Below are 22399 nucleotides of genomic sequence, written 5' to 3' on the forward strand. Positions count from 1 at the left end.
AAACTCAACACTCAGATGTGGAGAAAAAGGGCAGTCCACTGCCACAGGGTAGAAGATGCAGAGGGAGAGGCCAGGTACACAGCTGAGCAGCTGGCCAGCCTGCTGGGAATCCCAAGCAGCAAGGACGCTGGGGAAGACAACCCGTACTGTGCGGTGAGGAACCCTTACAGTAAGAACCAGTCTGAAGGGCACACCGGAGAGCCAGAAACAGACAGTGTCAGAAGGGTTAGCCATGCCCAGACCACAAAGTTTCCTGCTGAGATCGGGAATGCCTGTCCCTTCCTGTCTCAAAACCACTCTGAAGTGACCTGTACTAACAGCTGCCAGCTGTGTCAGGGACGATGAGATGGAGGATGCCACCTGCCAACCCGGAACACTAGGTTAGAGCCGGGAGACTCCAAAGCCTACATTTTTTTTAATAACAATGAAGGAGTAATTAACACATTGCATCATACCTTCCAATTACAGAATCAAGCTCTCATTTCAACTGAAAGTAATCATAGGATGTTTTATTATTTAGCAAATGTCAGAAAAATCCCAGAGGGGCCTCAGTTTTATGCCACAAAATAATGTTTCCTTCATAAAGCTTGAAAAAGAGAATGGGAAGCAAGGAGAATGTAAAAATCAACCAAATAGAAAGAGAGAGAATGAATGGAACACGCCTCATGAAAGAGAAGTAGATAAATTTAGCTAAAGAAAACAAAATAAACATGCTAGTATAATGCTGAATTATTTTATACATATTGAATTATTGATCAAGTCAACAGATAATTGTTGGGGGCTAGATGTCTGAGTCTAAAAAATTACAAACAAATGTGAACTGGAGACAGATAAGAAATAATGGAGGAAGATACAGTGGAAAACACTGGTATGTATTTATCTCTTCTAAAGGATATCTTTGAGATATGTGTATCTGTATATTTGTATGCTATGTATTTTCTTTCTCTTTGTTTTGTTTTAGATACAGTCTCTCCATGTAGCCCTGGCTGTCCTCACACTGACAAAGACCTGCCTGCCTCTGCCTACACAGATTAAAGGTGTGTGCCACTATGTCTGGCTATGTCCATCTTTAAGCACCAAGAAACTCATCTAAAACCCACTGTGGTCTCCAATACCATTCACTACTCAAAAGAAGGAGAGCTCTTCAGAAAAAAAAAATGGCTGGCTCTGTGACAGGATCATGATAAATCTGAGATGAGCCTGGAGAGAGAGAGAGAAAACACAGAATTCCTAAAGCTGAAATGCATGCACAGCCAGTCTAACAGAGAGCCCATTGACAAAACTGGCACAGTTTGAGTATAAAACTCATGATTAATGAATTGCAGATCATTGGTGGGAATCATGTGTCAAAGGTTCTGGGTGCTGCAACTGGGGGATAACCACTAAGGCCAACCCAGTGAGGGAAGAATGCTCAATAGATACTAAACATGGATGGATAGTCGGACACATCTCCTAACAATGAAAAAAGAAGAGCAATTATTAGACAGGAGAAAATAATCGATGCCTTTGAAATTAGTTTCATCCACTGAGGACACAGCATCACTTACTTAATAATTTGTCTAAGAATAAAAAGCCAGCTCTAAACAGTAGAAAATGTCACACAGATTCTGAACGAGGAAGATTCCTTGTTAAAACATGATCATGAAGTGCATTCTTCAATGTTGTAAGGCAAGAGGGGCTGAAGAAATGCTTCAGATTAAAGGGGCAGAGTCCTGGGATCAAGCTCAGAGGCACAGTGCTTGTCAAGCATGCGCAGGCCTGCCTTTGATCCCCAGCACCACAGGAATGAAAAAGCAGCAGCATAAAGGGCGTAACACAGACTTAAGAGGTGAACATGACACTGAACTTTATACCAGTGCTATTGCAGACAATAGCAATAATGCTGACAACACCGAAACACAAGACAGACTGACATAATAGTTACATTTACAAAGGGTAGGTAGCAGCAATACTGTGCTAAGGCAGTGTCCTGATTCCTAAAACATGCATAAATGTTTCCAACTTGGGACCTGCAGCAGTCACCCCAAGATACCTATCAACATGACCCAACATAAAACTCTAAACATTCTGAGAAGTTTTGGGAATTTGGCCACATTGCTTGCTGGTGTGAACTTTGTGGATGTCAACTTTGTGTATCAGTGTCAAAGGGAATGTCAAAAAATTAGATATTCCTGTTAGACATTGAGGATATGAGGTCATGATATATATGGCTTACCTTCAGCCATATATCACGCGTGTGTGTGTGTGTGTGTGTGTGTGTGTGTGTGTGTGTGTGTGTGTGTACATATGAAGACACACATATGCATGCAGTCAGCCTTCTGTCTTCTGCTTATTCTGCAGTCATGAATTTAATCAACCTCTGGTTAAAATATTTTTGATTGTGCTAATGCTGAAAATGAAAACTGACTAATTTTTCTGTAGCATTCACACTCTATTATGTATGATAAGTTATAAAAATTATTTAAACTAGCATACAGGAGGATATATCTAAGTTATAGGCAAATGCCATGCCGTTTTATATGAAGTTGAAGCAGCTATATGCTTGAGTATCTGAGGGAAGTTCCAGACTACAAGTAATCCTGCATGCATGCCAAGGGATGACTGAGGGAGCAGAGAGAGAGAGAGAGAGAGAGAGAGAGAGAGAGAGAGAGAGAGAGAGAGAGAGAGAGAGACTAATGTATGTAAGCATAGATATTGATGTATTTGGATATATAGGGAGGAAATAAAAAACAACATATCAAATAGTGTTAAAAAATTAAGAGCAAGTGAATTTGGATGACATAAGTTGTTCCTTATACTACTTTTATATTTGCAATTTTCCTATGAATATAAAAATCATTTCCAAATAAAAAGCTAAAATGTAAAGTTGTAAAGTGTTACAGGATTTAAAGAGATTTTATCTTGGGCTAGAGAGGTTTCATAAATGCCTCTGCCTCTAAACTGTGATTCCTACAGGAGAGACCCTTTAATCTAGAAAGAAGAGGAGGTTGTGTTACACTTGCAAAGGGGGCTCTGTCCAGCTTATCATATGAAGGGATGCCCTCACTACCTGTGAGTGAGTCACCAGCTTTCTCCAATCCTCACAAATGGAAAGGGGAGTCGCACACAGGACTTGGAGGCTCAGGGCAAGATTAACTTGGTTTTAAATGTATATGTGTGAATTTCTTTCTTTCAGAGGCCCTGTGTGTGTGTGTGTGTGTGTGTGTGTGTGTGTGTGTGTGTGTGTCCATCCAAACATTTGCTTAATGGACATGTTTTAGAGTTCGTACTTTCCCTTGACGTGACTTAAGTACTGTTCAGACATTAAGACAGTGAGCTTTTGAATGGCAAAATGTACCAAGGTTCATAACCCCTCATATAAAAGTGCCCTTCCATTTTTAATTACAGCAAAAACACTGCGAAACAACTTTAGGTCACAGATATTCAGACAGAATTCTAATCATGAAAACAGTGGGGGTTTTCCCTGCCTGCCTGGTGGCTCCGAGGAAGCCCCTTATGAGTGCCATCAATCGGGGAGGAAAATCATCTCGGCTCTCATTATGGTTCTGTGGAGGAAATGTTTTTATGTTTTAATTTAGAGAGATGGTTCCAGGTAGCAAAAGGGCTCAGTTCATATCCTGGAACAAGTTCTCCAGCCTTGCAGATTTGCGCTGGGAATGGCTTACAGCTGACTTTCTCCACAGAAGCCTACATTATTAATGACGCCCCATAATATCTCAGCTGAGCAGCAATGGGGCTGGCTGGTAAAATTAAAATAAAATATTAATAAAAGCGACTTCAGCACAGTCAATAATCAGTAATCAAAACCAACTGTGCTGCCGAGCAAGAGGCCTATTTAATTTGCAGTTTTGCTCTGCGCACACATCCCCGACCACCAGGGGCCACTTGAGTTGCTTTACAGGGCGGAGGTGACAGGACTTAGCCATCACTAACAGGCTTTTTGCAGCTGCCAAAGAACTCAGGGTCAGAGATGGGGTCCATGAGGTATGACCGGATGATATTAGCCCGTAAGCCTTTCGGGGCTTCGTTAGTCATTTTCACTCCGTTCTGCAGGACCGACACCGGGAAGTTGGGAGACGGGTAACTGGTCAGCCAGATTCGGAAATCGGGGTGTGTGGTCTCTGGGCTTAACTCCTGCGAGAAGAGAAAGCAGAAACAAAAGCGTTCATGAGACCCGAGGAATCGTCTCAATGCGTGTAAGGGACGGTCTGATGAGAGGAGGAAGCGTGTCTATAAAATAGAGATAGAATTGTTGCAATTTAAGCAAAAGCTCAAAATTCATTTCCGACCCAATCACCACACTTCACTGAGAAAGCCCAGAGCACCGTCATTCTCCTGATAAAAATCAAGCCACGTGACTGTGCAGCTTACAGATGGGCTATGTAGCTCAGAGTTGGCTCAGAGACTAAAGGCTTCTTAACGTGTCCGTGTCTGCAATGGTATTTCTGAAATATTTACAAAAACAATTCTTTGCAGAAGGCTAGATTAAGACTACCCACTCCTCTTGCTGCAGCCAGACTTGGGAGTAAGTGATGCACTCAGACAAATCAATAGTACACCGACCTAGATTCCTTGGTTTAGGAGGGAAGGTTATTCTAGGGGCAAGAGCTGGTGTGTATCACTATTAGCTCTGTCAGGTCTGAACACTGGTGCTCACAGAGGCCTCCATTATCACTGTGATGGTAAGGCCCAGCAATAACTGGAGGCCTGGTCACTGCTGTAAAACTTAAGGCTTGTTCTCATCTTTGGGCTGTTCCTCTGGGCCAAGGAATTCTGATACCCTGGACGAGCACTCCCCTCTATAAAGGGGTATCTGCTGTAGCCTGGCTGTGTGTCTTCCTCTGTTCTCTCAGATAGAGCTCTCAGTGTGAACCCATTTTTCCTGTGACCCAGCTGTAACGTTAACCTACAGCCTGTAAATGAGAGAACAGAAATAAGGCCCTTGGGTTGTATGTCTATCAAAGTTAGACTCAGGAGGGATGCTCTAATAAAAGTTTCTCTGCATTTTTACCTCACAAACTTTCTCAAGAGTTGGCATCCAAGAGGTGGCAAGGTGGCAGTTTTGAAGAACGACCCATGTTCCATCCTTGACAGCTTTTTCTAACATCTTCATAGCAATGGGCCCTTGACCTTGGCCAAGAGATAGAGAGCTAAGTTTTGAGCCACCATATCCCTGTGTACAAGAATAACAAAGGTGTCATTTAGCATCATTCGTTGATCCAAGCAGACATAACCCGAACACACACACACTAATCAACAGTTGAAAGAAACCGTATAGAAATGATCATGCTGATAAGAGGAAAATTCTGTAGGGGCTTTGACTGTTTATATAAGATACAGAAAATAAAAATATTAAGAATACTTTTAATAAGGGACTACATTAAAAGACACAGCTGTCATATAGCAGCCCATAAAACACAAAGCTAAGAAGGAAAATATGATTTGGAAGATGAACTTGTCTGGCCACCTTGAGTGAGAGTGTCAGTTACTTCAGATACTGATAGACTTAGGACAACAAAACCATTAACCACTCACTCCTAGGCAGAAACTTCCTGAAGAAATTCTGTGGGAATGTTTCCCCAGCTCAACTGTGGCTTTTGGAGTTCCTTATTTTGAGGGCAGTTGTCCCCAGACTTCCTTGGAAGAAGTCCCCAGTGACAGGAGCAGTGTAGGTAGTGGTCTTGGGCTCTCTCCAACTGCTCTTAGAGTATAGGTACTAATTTTGGAAAAAAAGTTGAAGTAGCAACTGAAGACAGGATAGAAGCATGACAGACACAGGACCAGAGAATGACAACATTGCCTAACATGGAAGAGACACACAGAGGAAACAGAGTTCAAAGGATGTTGAGGCAATGTTGATTTGTAGAGATAAGCTCTACAAATGATTGACACTTTGATCCACCACCATGATTTCCACTAAAGATCTGCCACTGTGTTTCTTATCTGACTTCAAGTCTCTCTGATGCAACTACTGGCCCACTTGCATTTTGAAAGACTCAAGTCAGTTCTCCACCCTTCAACTGGGATGGTCTTATGAATAAATGGATGACCATGCTACCTTGCTCTTTAAAGCACCCCTATCTTTTATCATGGCGTGCACATCTCAACACATCTGAAACAGTGAGTGAAACAAACAATCATAACGCTTATACAAAATCCAGGCTATTCAAGTATAAAGTGACCCAATCAAGACTATTTCAATGTTAAGGTCATGTGGCTTGCAACAAGCCATCCCCTCTGTGTTTTAGTATCCCTGGCTACGAAATGGAGATACCACCATTTACTTTAAAGTCTTCTGTATAGTTTCAAAGAGAAAACATTAATAACGTTTACCACCAAAGTTCACTATAGGTCGTGACCTCAAGGCAATTGTCCCTGTTGCTTTTGAGAGACTACAACTGCAATAGTGTTGCCACAAGAAATTATTTAGATTATACCAAAATGAGGAAAATGAACTCAGAGCCATCTAGTCACATGTTCAATTCTTCCTTTTCCAGCCATTGTGGCATAAACACACGTACAGAAAGTTAATTTGAATATGTTTTAAAATCTCTTACAAATATAGATAATTGAACATGCTATACTGGCAATGAGGCTATAACGCATAGTTGCTCTGAGAGTCAAAGAAGGCCGGCCCCCTTTAGAGACAAGGAAGAGGGGTTCACCCTAGAGTTACTGGACTTAAATGTAAATTAACCAAGTTCATGTAAACCAACCAAGTTCATATACAGGTATAAATGCTGTGGTGAAAGGAAAAGCAAGGGTTGCTCCTCAACCCCCAATTTCAGTACAGCCTGGTCTCAAACTAATGGTCCTCCTGCCTTGGCTTTCTTCAGGAAATCCTAATGGCATGTACCACCACAACCAGAGACCCCTGACTTTAATTTCACAAGTTACGTAAGGAGCCACGTTAAAAGTAAGTACTGCCATGAAGTGTCATTTTCTTGGGACTTTGTCAAGTTTCACAATTCCAACCCCTTCCTATGGCTGAGTGGCAGTTTTTAGCTTTCTCTCCTCCTTCAATTCTTGTCAAGGAAGGCAACAGTGTCAGATAGCTTTGTCACTGCGAGGTACCTGGTCATCAGCAAATTTCAGAAGAGCAGCCATGGGATCCGCTCCAGGAGACAGCACAAAGATCAGTGGTGCACAGCAGTTACTGTCCCCAAACGCCTTGGACAAATCAAAGGGGGGCGGCTCAATGAAAGGGCGCCCCAACTTCTTGATTATGAACTCCTGCAACATGGGAATGACCTAAAAGGAACAAAAATGTATTTGAAAGAAGAGTCAATATCTTCCAAGAGTTTTCAAACATACAATTGCTGGGTGTGTTAACATATGCCTGTGATTCCAGCACTGAGGGAGTCTGAGGAAGGAAGTTTACAAGTTCAAAGCCGGGCCAGGTTGTATTGCAAGACCCTATTTCAAAATAAAACAAACTGGACTCTGGCTCTATAGTTTAGGTGTTAATGGCGGGAAGTCCAGGGTATTATTACTGTGTACACATATACTTTTCAGAAAAAAGAATTACAGATGATTCAAATAATAACTGAAGACTGGTATGAGTCACCTAATTCAAAGACAATGTAATATCTTTGAATGAGTATCCAAGACATAGAGGATAAAATAAACTATTTTTAAAATTCTTTCTTTAAAAAAAAAAGATTATCGAGTCCTCCCTTCCTTTTTCTCTCTTCAAGCCCTCCCATATATGCCTCCTTGCTCTCTTTCAAATTCATTTTTTCTTTAGTTGTTTTTTTTTAGTTCTTTTTTTTCTGTTTTTAGTTGTTTTAGACTTTTTCATTAGTTGTTGCTATGTGCATATGTGTATGTACATATATACTCCTAAATACAACCTGCTCAGCCTATAGACTGTTACTCGTCTGTATGTTCTCAGGGCTGACTGTTTGGTACCGGATAATCAACTGGCATGCTCTTCCTGGGAAGACTATTCCTGCCCCTCTCACCATCCCTCAGTTGTCTGTAGTTCTTGGTGCAGGGTTGAGGCCTTGTGGTTTTAAAACACTGATTATATTCCCACGACTCCAAAGAGGCAGGTACCATACACACTATACAACCTCCCCACAGCTTTACAGAAGTGTTGATGTAGCCAAGGTTTGGGGGAGACAGGGCTCTGGGAAGATACACAAGCTATTTACTGAGACGTGAGCCAAGCTGGGTTGGCAGATTTTCTGATATGAGAATTTTCTCAGGGCCTGGTTGAGAACTCTGTGGCCTGGGGTCTCTGCAGGAGGGGGACACATGCTCTAGTAACGTCATGTTCAGCCTCATCCATACCAATCCTTGTTTTCCAATGAGCACCTACACCTGGCATCTCTGGGTTCCTTGTGACCCAGGTATGACCTCAACGGGTCACATGACATCTTTCTGTTCTGATCCAACTAACTGTAGCATGCTCTCTGTTCTTACTTGCTCTTCGTTACTTGTCACGACCCCTCCAGTGGAGTCTGCGTGACAAATGATACTGCACAGCCCGAGGCGACGACCCCTACCCAAGGGAGAGCCTCCTGGAATGGGTCTGATGTTCTTGCCAGGAGTAACTGATTGCAGCCCTCCTTTCTTCTTACTCATTTGTTTTGGAACATTCTGTCTTTGTTTTCTCTTTCTGACCTACTTTCTCATCAGAACTTTTCAAACATAACTGTGTTGTTAGGAGATGCACAGGGCCATCCAGGTTCCACTCCACTTATTAAATGTTTTTATGACATGGCTAAGAATTAATCACCAGTCAATAGTTTATATTATGACTTACAAATAAAGTGTTTAAGAAAGCTCCAGATAGTGACGAGAAGAGCTAAGAAAAAACTGTCTTGACTCACAGATGTTTGGCATAATGACAGGAACATTGACCTTTGATAAAGACCTTTGATAAAGCACATGCATACTGATACCAATCTAATGACTTAAGAATGATGATTCAAGATTGATGACAACATTTTTACTCTGCATCCTGTATTTTGAATTGTATGAAAAAAATGTAACCACAAAAACATGCACCCCCCCATTTCAAAAAAAGTGTACAAAACCCTAGATTGCTTGCCTGAAAAATACACTCAGATTCAAACACTACCCTGGGTTTGTCAACTCGCCTATCTTTGCCCACCAATGCTTCGAGAACTCCCATTCCCAAGGACTATACCCGACTGAGATGGTCCGCAGCAGCTACGTTTGATGTTTGCTTCAGAGCTCAGTGAAGCTCTGGGAAAGAAAATCCTAATTACAAAAAAAGAGCATAGACTTGAAGAAGGAAGAGCAAGAGACAGGATCCAGCTGACCTGGGTGTAGTCACTTTCTTGACAGTTCTTCCTCTGTCTTTGAGATTCTGTGTGATGCTCATTTGAAACATTGTTTAATAGATGGGAACAAAGCAAGCAGATCTTTTGTCACATAAGCAACATAAAGTTTTATGCCGGGTTAAATCACGACCATGTTCTTCAGATTTATGCCACACCAGTGAGGAAGTTGTATCCCCTAGTCAATGTCAAGCATGGCCATGGGGTCAAAGGGCAATGTTCCCTCTCTGACTTCCTAAGAACTGCACGTGTGCACATGAAGCTGAACTTGAGATGCACCCACACCCCCTAACACAGCACCAGATGCCCTGAGAGCTTTCTTTCTTTTCTGCCTTCCTTGCTCTGCTATTTAATTTTCTCCTTTGAATATAGGACCACCAAGCAGAACTAAGAATGGTGCGCTGCAGAAATGCCAACAGACTCCTTCGGAGTCTTTGAAGAACCAGATTTTTATTTTGTGGAAACTTGTAGTTTTGGAAACTCACATTCCCTTTGATAACAAGTTACAGCTACAGATGGTCATATGGCTAACACCATACATATAATTTATTTAATTAACTAACCTGAGACTATGTCTCAGGCAGTAACTACCAAATGCACCTTCAACACTGTTCTGGAACATGTATGTCTGCTCAACTTTTGAAGTCACAAACACCTGCTGTGTGTTTCTTCATCCTGTTCTCACAAACTGACAGTCCTGCCACACAGAATGCTGTGAGCACCACTGGAAGAGCTTAGGTATCATGGGAGGTAGGCAGTGAGTCAAGCATGAGGCTGTAGAAAGGAACACGTGCTACCTCAGAGGGAGGAGTGTTTCTGAAGGCCCCATGGTCATGCCAGCAGAATGCCTGCCGTTATACAAGGATGGGGCTGCACGTACATACGACACCCCCCCCCCCCAGCTAGGTAGCAACCCCACATGCCTGGAATAATTCCTCAACCAGAGGAGCAATTTACAAATGTTCAGTATCAAAAACAGAAACCATCCTCTGACACAGCTACATACAAACCAGTTGTATGTTCTCTGCAATAGCTAATGAACAAGATTTATGAGTAAAACTCATTGGCATGTCATAATGCATTTTAAAGTCAACACATGTGTGTTCCTCATATGTGAATGGCCAGGAATGTTGAGAGCCAATGGAGAAATATCCAGCTTCAGGTTAGACTTTGTATTTATTTATTTGGTGTTGGTGGTGTTGGTGTTGGTGTTGGTGGTGTGCGCGTGCGTGTGCGTGTGCGTGTGTGTGTGTGTGTGTGTGTGTGTGTGTGTGTGAGCTACAGCGCCTATGGAGGTCAGAGGTCGGCTTCCAGGAGTTCCCTCCCTTTAGCATGTGGGATCTGGGGATTGAATTCAGGTCACTAGGTTTAAGGCAGGTGCCTTTACCCATGGGATCATCTTGATGGCCCTAGTTAGAGTTCTTAATCTGTTTTCAATACTTCTTAGACTCGATGCGTGTATGGCAAAGGCATAGATGAGTAAAAACAAACCTAAAAGTGCTATGGGAAAAGCAGGTGTGGTGGCACACTCCTATCCCAGCATTCTAGAGGCTGTGGCAGGAGCATCTTGATGTTGAGGTCAGGCTGGCCTACGTAGTAAGACCATCTCAAAAGACTGTCTCAAAAACTAACAACCAAACAACTAACAAGGACCTATCCAAGAACATGGCATGGACTGTTCATTCATATTCAATATCTAATAAACAAAATGAAAGTCTCAAGATTAAACTTTTATGAGCATTAGGTTCTAATTCCAGAAACTTGAAACAACAGAACATCAAAGAATAAATTCACACATGAACATATACATACATTTATGTACATACGTACACACACACACACACACACACACACACACTTAGTTGATTTCTAGACAATTACTTCATGCTTCAGCAAGTTTAAACTATCACAAATGTCAAACTCACTGCAGAAATATAAAAAAAAATTCCTGTAAAAATTCCTATAAAAATATAAAGATAATTTCCCATCTTGGGCTTACTTATCCTTGTCTTTTTCTTTACCATTCTTTTCACAACGGGATTTTTTCCCCCCTCATCAGATTAAAACAACAAAATAATGGTTTGTGATAGGAGCAGCCCAGTTTTTGGAAGCAGGACCTGCCTGGTTCACCTGCACAGGTAAACATGGCTGCCTACCCTGGAGGGCCCAGTTAGGAATGTAAGTGTCTCCCCTGAAGGTAGGAGGAGAAATCCCGCAGCTGTACTTTTCAAGTGGTGACTGAACAAAAGTTGCTTGCTTCCCAAGAGGAGACTAGAACTGCCAAGGTAAAGGCAGCCTGTGCGAGCGACTGGGCTCACAGGGCGAGAGAGACCCGTCTGCATCTGCGATCCAATCACTCTGGCTGGCATCGGGTTGGTAAAGTGAGATCTGCCAGCAGCGAAGACGACAGACTCGGCTAGGCAGCCATCTTTCTGAAGGCAGGCCCGCGCCCTTTCTACGCATGCTCTTCCATTCAGTGCCGATTCCTTTAGGATTTATCTGAGGTCAGAGATGCTTATTAGCTTGCATCTGACACGTTTCGTATTAAAAGCTGATGGACTCGCTTTTTGTTTACACTTCGGAGTGCCAGCAGCTCTTCATGCTATGAGTGGACTCTGAACACTGCACAGCTCAGCGTTTCTCCGCTGGACATCCTTCTTTTGTCAGTAATGCGTCCATCTCATTTTCCCGCTGCCGACTCAGCAAGAATCTTTCCAATTTTTCTAATTGGCAACGGAACCTTCTGACCCAGTGAGTCTCAACCTTCCTAATGCTGTGGCCCTTTAAGGCAGTTCCTCACACTGTGGTGACCCTCCCCGCACCCCCCGCACCCCCTCAACCACCATAAAATTATTTTCATTGCGACTTCACAACTATAATTTTGCTACTGTTGCGAATCGTAATATAAATATCTGACATGTGGCGTATCTGATATGCGGCCCTTCTGATAGCGGCATTTGATAACCCTTCCCCTCCCCCCTCCCAAAAGGGTCAGGCCCATAGGTTGAGAATCACTGTTCTGTTATGATAGGCAGATTTGGGCCCAGGGGTCCCGCTCAAACTAAGGCACCAGCCAAGGACAATACAGGCGGTAAACCTTAAACCCCTACCCAGATCTAGCCAATGGGCAGAACATTCTCCACAGTTGAGTGGAGAGTGGGATATGACTTTCACACGAACTCTGGTGCCTCATATTTGACCATGTCCCCTGGAGGGGGAGACCTGGTGGCACTCAGAGGAAGGATAGCAGATTACCAAGAAGAGACTTGATACCCTATGAGCATATACAGGGGGAGGAAGTCCCCCTCAGGAACAGTCATAGGGGAGGGGAAAATGAGAGGGAGGGAAGAATGGGAGGATACAAGGGATGGGATAACCATTGAGATGTAACAAGAATAAATTAATAAAAAATTAAAAAATAAATAAAGAGAATCACTGTTCTGACCATTCAGTACGAGGGCAGGGTTTCAAGTGGATAAAATGAAAGGGGATCCACCTCCCACAACTCTCCAAGAAGAATGTTGTTAATCTTCCTGGTAGGTGTGTATATTATTATCTTTTAACCTAGAGATAGTGAAGAAATGAAATGTACATACACTATCATCTCAAATGTTAGTCTTTTATAGTACCGTTCCTCTCCTCCCTAGGCGAAAACCATTCTGCTCTGGGAAACCACCCTTTTAAAGGCAGAGTAGCCAAATAGCACCATACAGTATATAGCTTCCAAAAGAATCGAGCCACCACTAAAACCTGCAGTACCCGGACACATGAAGTGTAGAAGAGCATGAAGTTTCTGGGTAAAACCTTGGCATTCCAGTCACTATTTTCCCATGAAAGACATGGGTGTGGCGGTACAGTTAACGGCGACCAATTAACTGCCTCACTGAGAATGGCTGGGAAATAGCTGTGGTTGTAAACGATTTCCCAGCTGCAGTGGCCCAACACAAGTGGGCTTATTTCTTGACTCTGCAGTTATCTGTGATCCAGGCACTCTCTAGGTGCGGGCAACAGTTAAGCCTTATGGCACCCCAGCAGCAGCCAGGGCTCTGCACTTTTGATGGCAGGAGGTGTCTAGGAAAAGCTCACAGTGGCAGCTCAACCATACGTTCAACTAGCCAAGGCAAAGTCTGTACTATCTTCAGTTTAGGTGTAGCTGAAGGAGAAGAAAAGCTGAAATATCAGTATCATTTTGTAATTTTTCTATCCCCTTCTCCCTCTCCCCCCCAAAAGGGGGAAAAATCCTACAGGAAGATTGTGAATAGATTTGAAAATGTTGTAAGACAGAAAGCTAAGGTATGGGACAGATCAGTATGAAACAGGCACTTAACCAGGATTTAAAGAGCACCCCCTACCCCAAAGAAAAACCGCTTCAGCCTATGGAACTCCTATATTTAAAAAGATGAGGGCCTGGAGAGATGGCTCAGAGGTTAAGAGCGCTGGCTGTTCTTTCTGAGGTCCTGAGTTCAATTCCCAGCAACCACATGGCGGCTCACATCCATCTCTAGTGACATCTGATGCCCTCTTCTGGCACATCGGTGTATATGTAGATAGGGCATTCATACACATAAATTTTTTAAAACTTCAAATAATAAGTATACAATCAGCAAAGCAGCTATTTACATACAACAAATAATATACAGCATATAAACCTGCCATTTCAGTACTTACTAATTATCTCATTTGTATTACAGCCTATTTGTTGACCTGTATTTTCAGAGATGCCATTGTAACATGAGCAGTAGGTTGTTAGGGGAACTACCGTAACTGCCCATTGTGACAAACAGAAGTTTTGCATAGCCAGGTATGGTGGTGCACGCCTATAATCCTAGCACTTGCAGAAGCAGAGGCAGGAGGATCTCTGTGAGTTCGAGGCCAGCCTAGTCTATAGTGGGAGTGCCAGGACAGTCAAGGCTACACAGTGAAACCCTGTCTTGAAAACCCAAAAAAGCAAAACAAAACAAAGCACAAAGTTTCACATAGTTACTCCACAATTTGAATTTTTTTCAAAGAAAATGTTGACATTCCAACTCCTCCCCAATATAAAAGGAACATTTAAATGGTGAAAGTATTATAAAAAATTGTATGTATACACACACACACACACACACACACACACACACACACACACACATCAGTGATGATCTGGCACAGAGGCTTTTCTTCCTCAGAGCCACAGTCAATCAGCCTGCCTCCAGCCTGCAAGACCTAGCCAGGGCCCAATCTTAGTATAGAGATCCATCCACATGTTTTAATGTCAGAATATACTCCAGCCTATATTAGGTTTATCCTAATACAAACAAAACAATCATGGAATATATATCTTTAACCTTTTTTTTTTTAAATTTTTGTTTTGTTTTGTTTTGAGACAGGGTCTCTCTGTGTAGCCTTGGCTGTCCTAGACTCAATTTGTAGACCAGGCTGGCCTTGAACTCATAGCGATCCACCAGCCTCTGCCTCCTGAGTGCTGGGATTAAAGACGTGCGCCACCACACCCAGCCCCCCCTTTTTTTAAAATAGAAGTCGTAGGCTCCAAAGTGCTGATGGCCTATGACAGTCACAACTCTGCTCTCTGGGGCTGAAGTAAATGAACACTTGTTTGGCATTTGTGAACCAGAGCAGATATACCCTTTGATAACACTTAAAAGAATAGTTTTTCATAGATGTTCCCTTCCCACTTCGGAGTGGAGAAAGGAAATCCTTGCAGTCCTCATGGCCCTTTATCTTGGCATTAAACGTGGTGAATGAGCCTGTTCCTAATTGTGACAGCTTCATCTGCATGCATACGTCCTTCCACAGTTTTAGTTTTTGAAATTTAACACTCTAATCTGCAAATAGATTAAACTATCAAGAAATCAGCTTTGGCTGAGCTGTGCAGCATGGGCAGATGAGCACTCCTCCCAAAGCCCACACTTGCCTTGTCTGGCCTCAAGCAACGAATAATAAGCATCCTCTGGAAGTCATTTGTTTTAGTCTCCCATTCTTCTGGGAATATCTCATGGTGCGGCTCCTAAGATTATAGTACATACGGTAAGTCAATGTTAAAGACTATTTCTAAAGTAATAATATTTTACAAATAAGCATAATCCAACAGAAGACATGTAATTCCTGAAGTCAGATCCTTTGAGTAAATTTTTATTTTATTTAAGCTGTAGGAAGATTAATGTCAACATGTACACCTTTGAAATTTCAGAACAAGCTATGTGCTTTCTCTCCATGGCTCAACACGGGTGAATGCAATTGCAATTTTGAACTAAAAAAGAAATACTTGCAAAAAGGTGTTTGTTTCTATGGAAGAGTTTCATTAGGAACAAAGAGGAATCCACAGCAGACCCATCCCAAATGAATGGATTCAGTCTCTCGCCATCACACATGGCAGCAGGCTGCCTCCTGCCTCTCTCTGGAAAGATCCAATGTCTCTAGACAGAGCGGCTACCTATTATATTAAGAACAGTAAAAACCCTAAGAGCAGAAACAAAGGAACAGGAAATAGTAACTTGGAACTGGGAAAGTTCTAACCTTTATACCGAAGTAAAGCTGAAAAAGGTAGGAATTGCTACTTATCTCAAAGGGGGAAACAAACTGCATTACAGCATGTGCAAACTATCAGTGTCTAATTAGAAAGTCTGGGTTTCATAAAAACTGTTTTTGAAATGCTAGCTTCCCCCTTTCCTCCAATGGTAAAAGTATCTGTGAGCTTATATTCCAAGCTGTGAAAACCTAAAGAGTTGTTTGATAAAATTTTGGTCCCTCTCCTATAATGATTGCACAAATCTAAATGGAAAACGGAAAAGAAAAATTGGTTGAGGAAACTCGGCAAACCCTTTTTAAAGGCCATATGGCTCACAGTTTTATATCTTTACATATCTCAAGGAGTTTGCGGAGAATCACAAGCAGGAAGGACCAGTGTCTTAGAAGGCTGGGATAACAGCCCCTGAAATTTGTACTTTAACCACTGATTGATTGTTTAAGACCAATTGACAAATGGTGGAGGTGCCTACTTAACATATCAACACAGACCTGGCCTCCAGGTTCTCCCAGGAGCCTTCAAGCCCCTACTTTTTACAGGGTATGGCGGGCATACTCTGCCCTCTACCCTGAGCTCTCCAGCCCAGGGGCTGGGCTGCCCTTCCCCCAGAGGCTTTTCCCTATATAATGCAGACACTATGGCTATCCCTCGTTTTCTGTGTCTTTGGCCTCCTGGCTGCAGCACCTGATGCTCCTCTCTCCTCTCCCCACACATGGTTCAGGCTCATGACCACACTGGACTCTCCCATATGTGTCTGCCTCTGGCTATGCTCTCCCACGGATCGACAGTAGACTTTCTTCTCCACCGTACCTAGGAGCAGTCGCATCACTTCCTTTCCCTTTTCTTTCTCTTTTTCATTCTCTTATGGCCTCTTGCTTTTATACGGAAGTCAAGATATGCTGTTTATCATTATCTTCTCCATTCAAAACTTTGGAAGTAGAAAAGGGGTGAAGACATACCATACTGTCATACACTCTTTTCCATCCATCCTTTAAGCGCATAAACTCCCTGCGAATGGTTTTGAAGGCAGATAGGTCATCTAGTCGACAGATCTCGTCCCAGGACTTCTGAGGGAGCCACGTGCAAGGGTTGGTGTAAGGGTTGTCCAGCCCGATGCCGCCAGTGAGCAGAAATCTCCACTCTGATTTGTTAATCTGTGGGAAATGAACATTGCCGAGAGTCATGCAGAAGACCTTCCCAGGTAGTTTACAGCCATTGCAAAAGAGCAGAGCTCCTTTCAGAATCTCATGAAATTCCACAGCTGGACTTCTATTTACACACACACACACACACACACACACACACACACACACACACACACTACCAAATATGACCAGTTTAAAAAAAAAATAGTTCCATTTAAGCAGCTACACTTTGACAATTTTCTACAGAGTTACTAGCTTAAATATGAAAGCTTGAATATATTCTACTTGGATAATATGTGTTCTTCAAAATGGATGATTGCAGTCCCCAATATTGGCGCTGAAAAACCATAAAAAGGCAGAAAATCAACAGTTCACCACGCTTTTATTTATTCTCTACATGGAGCATTTAGGAAAAATATTTTTCCTAATTCCATCAAGATATTAACACATGAAAATTTCCCAGTTTTGAGTATATAAATGTATAAAAGACTATGCTGCTGTTCTTTCAAGAAGTACTTTGCAAATGAAAAAAAGGGAATTTTAAGTGAGTTTATATTTGCGTAGGATGGTTAAATCCAAATCCTTTGACTTGAATAACTTATAGAAATTCTTCAGAATGAGAATGACTCGGTAGAGTCGTATGCATGGTCATGCGAGGTTCCAATAGAAATGAGTTGTTTTGTTTGTTTGTCTGTTTGTTTTTGTTTTAAACCAGGCTATTGCTGTGTAGCTCAGGCTGTCCTCAAAGTCACTGTGCAGTCTAGGCTCTGCTCAGACTCAGTCTTCCTGCCCTAGCTCCAAGTGCAGGGATAATAGCTGTAACCACTACACCAGGCTCTAGAAACTGAAATACCTAAGAGTTTAAGTGATAGTAACGTACTCTTCCTAATTTTATATTAACTACCATGACATTCAGTCTTGTGATGTATTGCCTTGTCCTAATTTCATTGTCTGGTTCTCATCATTCTGGAGGATGTATATAGTCTACATGTATGTATACACATTCTATGTGTATGTATATAGGCTATGTGAATGTGTCTATGTGGGTTAATAATTAAATCAATGATACCATGATGGCATTACATAGTAGACAAGCATTATCAGGCTTGGAAGACATAGAAGAGGGGCTCCTCCCTCATGGTAAGCTTTAGTCTCACCTTCAATTTTACCACATAATATTGTAAAGGTTTTGGGACTTTGCTGAGGCCGAGTCTGGAAAAGCTACTCACTCCTCCTGATCATGAGAATCCAATTTCTACCTTTGGCCAGGGAAAGGCATGATATTCTAATCTGCCCCAAAGATTAGGACACTCTACGCTATTATTTTCTCCTCTAGCAGTTACTACGAGTGGCCCTCCAGCTGTGATCCGCCTGAGTTAATGCTTCACTTGTACTATCGAGGGACGGAGGGTGACACTGGCACCATGGCACACCCTCAAGACCATCTCCCGTAACCCTAGCATCTGAGCCCCTACCAACGGACTCTACTGACCGCATTGTCATGTAGCAGCAGGTTCACAGTGAGACAGAAGGAAAACAACATCTTGTCCTTTTCAAACAGTGACCGGCAGACGTTGACATAGAGAGAGTAAGTGAAGTGATCCTTGAGAATCTGAAGCCTAAAAGGCAACAGGGCAGAGATGAGGAGAGCAGACATGGCCGCCGCAAGGACCATGCTAAGCCTTTTAGATGTGTGTCCTATTGATTTCTATCAAGTACCACCCAAAGACCTTCACTCATTGGCTTCACCAGTTTGACAGCTAGACAAGGTAGAAGAATTTGAATTGAATTGCATTTTACTGTTGACTGATTTTTTTTTAAACTTGCTCTTTCTTTAAAAAGAAAAAAAAGTGCTTGGTGTCTTAATCCATTAAAAAAATTGCAGACCTTTTAACTACAAAGTGTTGTAGTAGGGGGCAAAATTTGGCCTATGTATAAAGCAAATACTTAAAAATATTTTATACTCTATTAAATGAATACAATTAATAACATGTATTAAATAATTGGCAAATACTAATAATGTTCCACAGGGCACATGAATCTGTCAAAGTTAGAAAAATAAGTAGATTTGACTAAACAACATTTCTCTGCCACAGAGAGAAAACATGAACATATGAATAATCAGTGTAGCGTGTGTGAGCTACATCCATAATAATTCCTAATGTCAATTTCATACTTCATTCATCTTAATATGATTACATAAAATAATCATTGAAATCAAAATTTTAAAACACAGCTATTGCATAGACACAAAAAGCATCATTTTAGCCACTGCTGACAGAAAACATTTGTAGAGAGATAAAGGCTGACATAGATGAGTGGCTCAAACCTTCTAAGCAGATCAATTATCTGAGAAAAATAACAGCATAGCTTATTAGTAATCAAAATTATACTGGTGTTTCTTAATGGAGGAACAAAAAAAGTCTTCCATTTGTGATAAGATCTTAGCTATTTTGGACTGCTATCTTTGCTTTGACTCATCCTAATTGGTGTTTTGTTTTGTTTTTTTCTTCTTGTTCATTTCTGTAACTATTTTACCCCATGCCAGCACTGCCATCAAGAGAATGACAACAAATGGATGTGTCATATTTCTACTTAAGCATTCTGGGGGGGAATACAGTGTAGGAAGACAGAAGTCCTTGAATACAACTCAGTTTTAGATTTAAAATAATCACTCTATTCCTGTTTTCACTGTCATGTCAAGAGATCTTTCCACACATGAAATCCGTCTGGCCTGTCATTGTATAATTAATACAAAGTGACACAGAATTGGTCTTCCAAGAATAGAGTTTAAAAGTGTACACTCCAAGATATGTTTCTGTTTCCTCTGGTACATAAAAACAAAGGGGAAAGTGTCTTAATGATCAAAATGCCAGAGGGAGAGAACAGACATCCCACACCACCAGCAGCCCGAGGCGTTCCCTTGTACTGTTAGGAACCTCAATTCTCTTGGCTTCAATGCTAAACTAAATTTAAGGACTAGACAGTTTACAAACCAGAGTTGGTGATTTTATTGAAGATGTTTTGATAGAGGCTTAAGCACAAATGAATATTGAGACACTCCAGGGCTTCCCAAGGGAAAGCAGGGGCCAGTAAGACAGACCCAAGTGTGGTACAAGCTTCTCTGGGGAAGAGTAAGCAATTAATTAATTGTCTTAGCATTAGCCATATACCATTTTGGCACTCAAGTTCTATCTCAGAGGGTTACTACTGTCTTAGTTGGGTTTCTATTGCTGGGATGAAACACTGTGACCAAAACACAAGTTGTGGGAAAAAGGTTTATCTGGCTCACACTTCTATATCTGTAGTATACTGAAGGAATTCAGGACAGGAGCTCAGGCAGGGCAGGAACCTGGAGGCAGGGGCTGATGCAGAGGCCATGGAAGGGTGCTGCTCACTGGCTTGCTCCCCTTGGCTTGTTCAGCCTGCTTTCTTATAGAACCCAAGAGTGGCACCACCCACAATGGACTAGGTCCTCCCCATTAATTACTAATTAAGAAAACGCCATACAGCCAGATCTTATGAAGGCGTTTTTTCTCTTTTTTAAAATTTAATTAATTTACTCAGATTACAACTCAATTGTTATCCCATCACTTGTATCTTCCCATTCCTCCCTCCCTCCTGCTTTCACCCTATTCCCCTCCCCTAAGTCTACGACCGAGGGGGACCTCCTCCCCCACTATATGCTCATAGGCTATCAAGTCTCATCTTGGTAGTCTGCTTACTCTTTCTCTGAGTGCCATCAGGCCTCCCTACCAAGGGGAGGTGGTCAAATATGGGGGTACCTGGAGGCATTTTCTGAATTGACATTCCCTCCTTCCAGATGACTCGGTTTGTGTGTGAAGCAGACACTAAGACTAGCCAGCACAGTTACCAAAAAAGTTTGTTTTGTGTGTTTTGTGTTTATGTTTTCTTTCTCTGTTACTATGACAGACACTTGAGACAGCTCCAAAGATGCCTTGAATGGGGTCATCTGACAAGCCACTGGTGTTGCACGAGTAGCTTAGCTCATGTCTTTGTACAACAAGTCTAGAAAAGGGCAGGTTACAGCGGGGATGGAAAGGCCTTCAGCAGTCATCAGCTGTGCCGCGGTTCTGGCTCTGCTGCAGCTCCTTCTCCTTCCAGCACCCGCCTAGCTTCCTTGTCCTTATCCTCTCTCCAAAGCTGACTCAACCTCATTAGTGATGAAGTGGAAAATAAAGTATACAACATTTATATGAAATATTTCACTGGGGCTAAAAGACCAAAAGTCATCATTCAGTGTTGGTAAGCGACAATGCCATGAGACAATTCATGTTTATCTAATGGAGCTGTATATTTAAATAAACTCATAGGAAAGGAACTTAATAAGGAAAATACTTAACAGTATGGACATTTGTATTTATTGTAACAATATTTGTAACGCCTATCAAGTCTTATCAAATTATATGCCCAACATGGTCTATTGTGCAGCTTCTAAAAATTGTGCTGCAGAGGAATCTTGGTAGAAGTAGATAGAGGCAGAAGGAAACCAAGAACATTCTGTGTTCACACATGCTCACACGTGTGCACACTTACACAAACACACTTATGCAGATAAAAATTGCAGTTTGGCGCCCTTAATAAAAGAATACCCCACTTAGATCTTTTTCTGCAGATGCCTATTTGTGTTTGTGTTCTTTTTAATATTTCTTACGTAAATATAATGCATCAACTTTCATAAATAATTTATATGGCAGTTTCACAGTGTCTACCATAACGCTCACGATATATTCTTGAGGTCACTGTTAAATGATCATGAAGCACAGCCATCAAAAGGCAAACATGGAGTACACTTACATACCTCAGTAAGAAAAATAAGAAGGAAGAGTAGAGTAATACTAAGGTTCAAAAAAACCCGACCCTGGTAGGCAGGCCAGAGTGAACAGTCCCATGTGTCTTGTACTTTGGGCACAGCTGAGTCTAGTAACTGCTAAACTCCCACAGATAACATGTTTATCAGTAACTGGTAGATCACAAATCGCCTCTATGAGAAATTATTCTCTCTTTAATCTTTGATCAGCAGCTAGGTTTTTAATTGGGGCTCCTATTTTATTGGGGGGACAATGATGAAAAGGACTATCTAGAAGGCTCCTGGTGTAACAAGAGAGTAACATACAAATGTTTGTCCGGTCAGCTCCATTGTATTCCACCCAACACAGGCATGCACGGATCTGCTCCAAAAGCCATGCACAGGGATGCTAGGGCAGTGGACATCCATTACGGCCCTGGACTGGAATCCAGTATTCTTAAGAGAAGAAGGGACCAATAGTTTCAGGTGGTTTGGAAATATGTAAACTATGTAAAAATAAATAAATAAATAAAGCGGAAGGGCTTTCTCTTGTTGAAAATTAAGAGATAACTTAACTTCCCTATCACCTTTTTTTTTCTTAGAGCCT

The 22399-nt window shown here is 41.9% G+C and overlaps 1 protein-coding gene across 4 annotated transcripts in view; it reads right to left on the bottom strand.

Moving 5' to 3' along the window:
- DNAH7 (dynein axonemal heavy chain 7) overlaps positions 1-22399 on the bottom strand; it is a 253702-nt gene that overhangs the window by 33876 nt on the left and 197427 nt on the right. For 3 of the 4 annotated variants that reach the window (XM_084779440.1, XM_084779439.1, XM_084779441.1), the window contains 6 exons: positions 18475-18601; positions 16797-16991; positions 15226-15318; positions 7075-7251; positions 5012-5173; positions 3934-4134 (listed from right to left, as the gene is read on the bottom strand). In XM_084779440.1, the coding sequence (XP_084635566.1) occupies positions 3934-4134; positions 5012-5173; positions 7075-7251; positions 15226-15318; positions 16797-16991; positions 18475-18601 (955 nt within the window). The remainder of the gene's footprint in view (positions 1-3933; positions 4135-5011; positions 5174-7074; positions 7252-15225; positions 15319-16796; positions 16992-18474; positions 18602-22399) is intronic. The other variant, XM_084779442.1, reaches the window with a different exon arrangement.

The sequence above is a fragment of the Acomys minous genome (assembly GCF_964271855.1).
Source record: "Acomys minous genome assembly, chromosome: 4".
NCBI lineage: Eukaryota > Metazoa > Chordata > Mammalia > Rodentia > Muridae > Acomys > Acomys minous.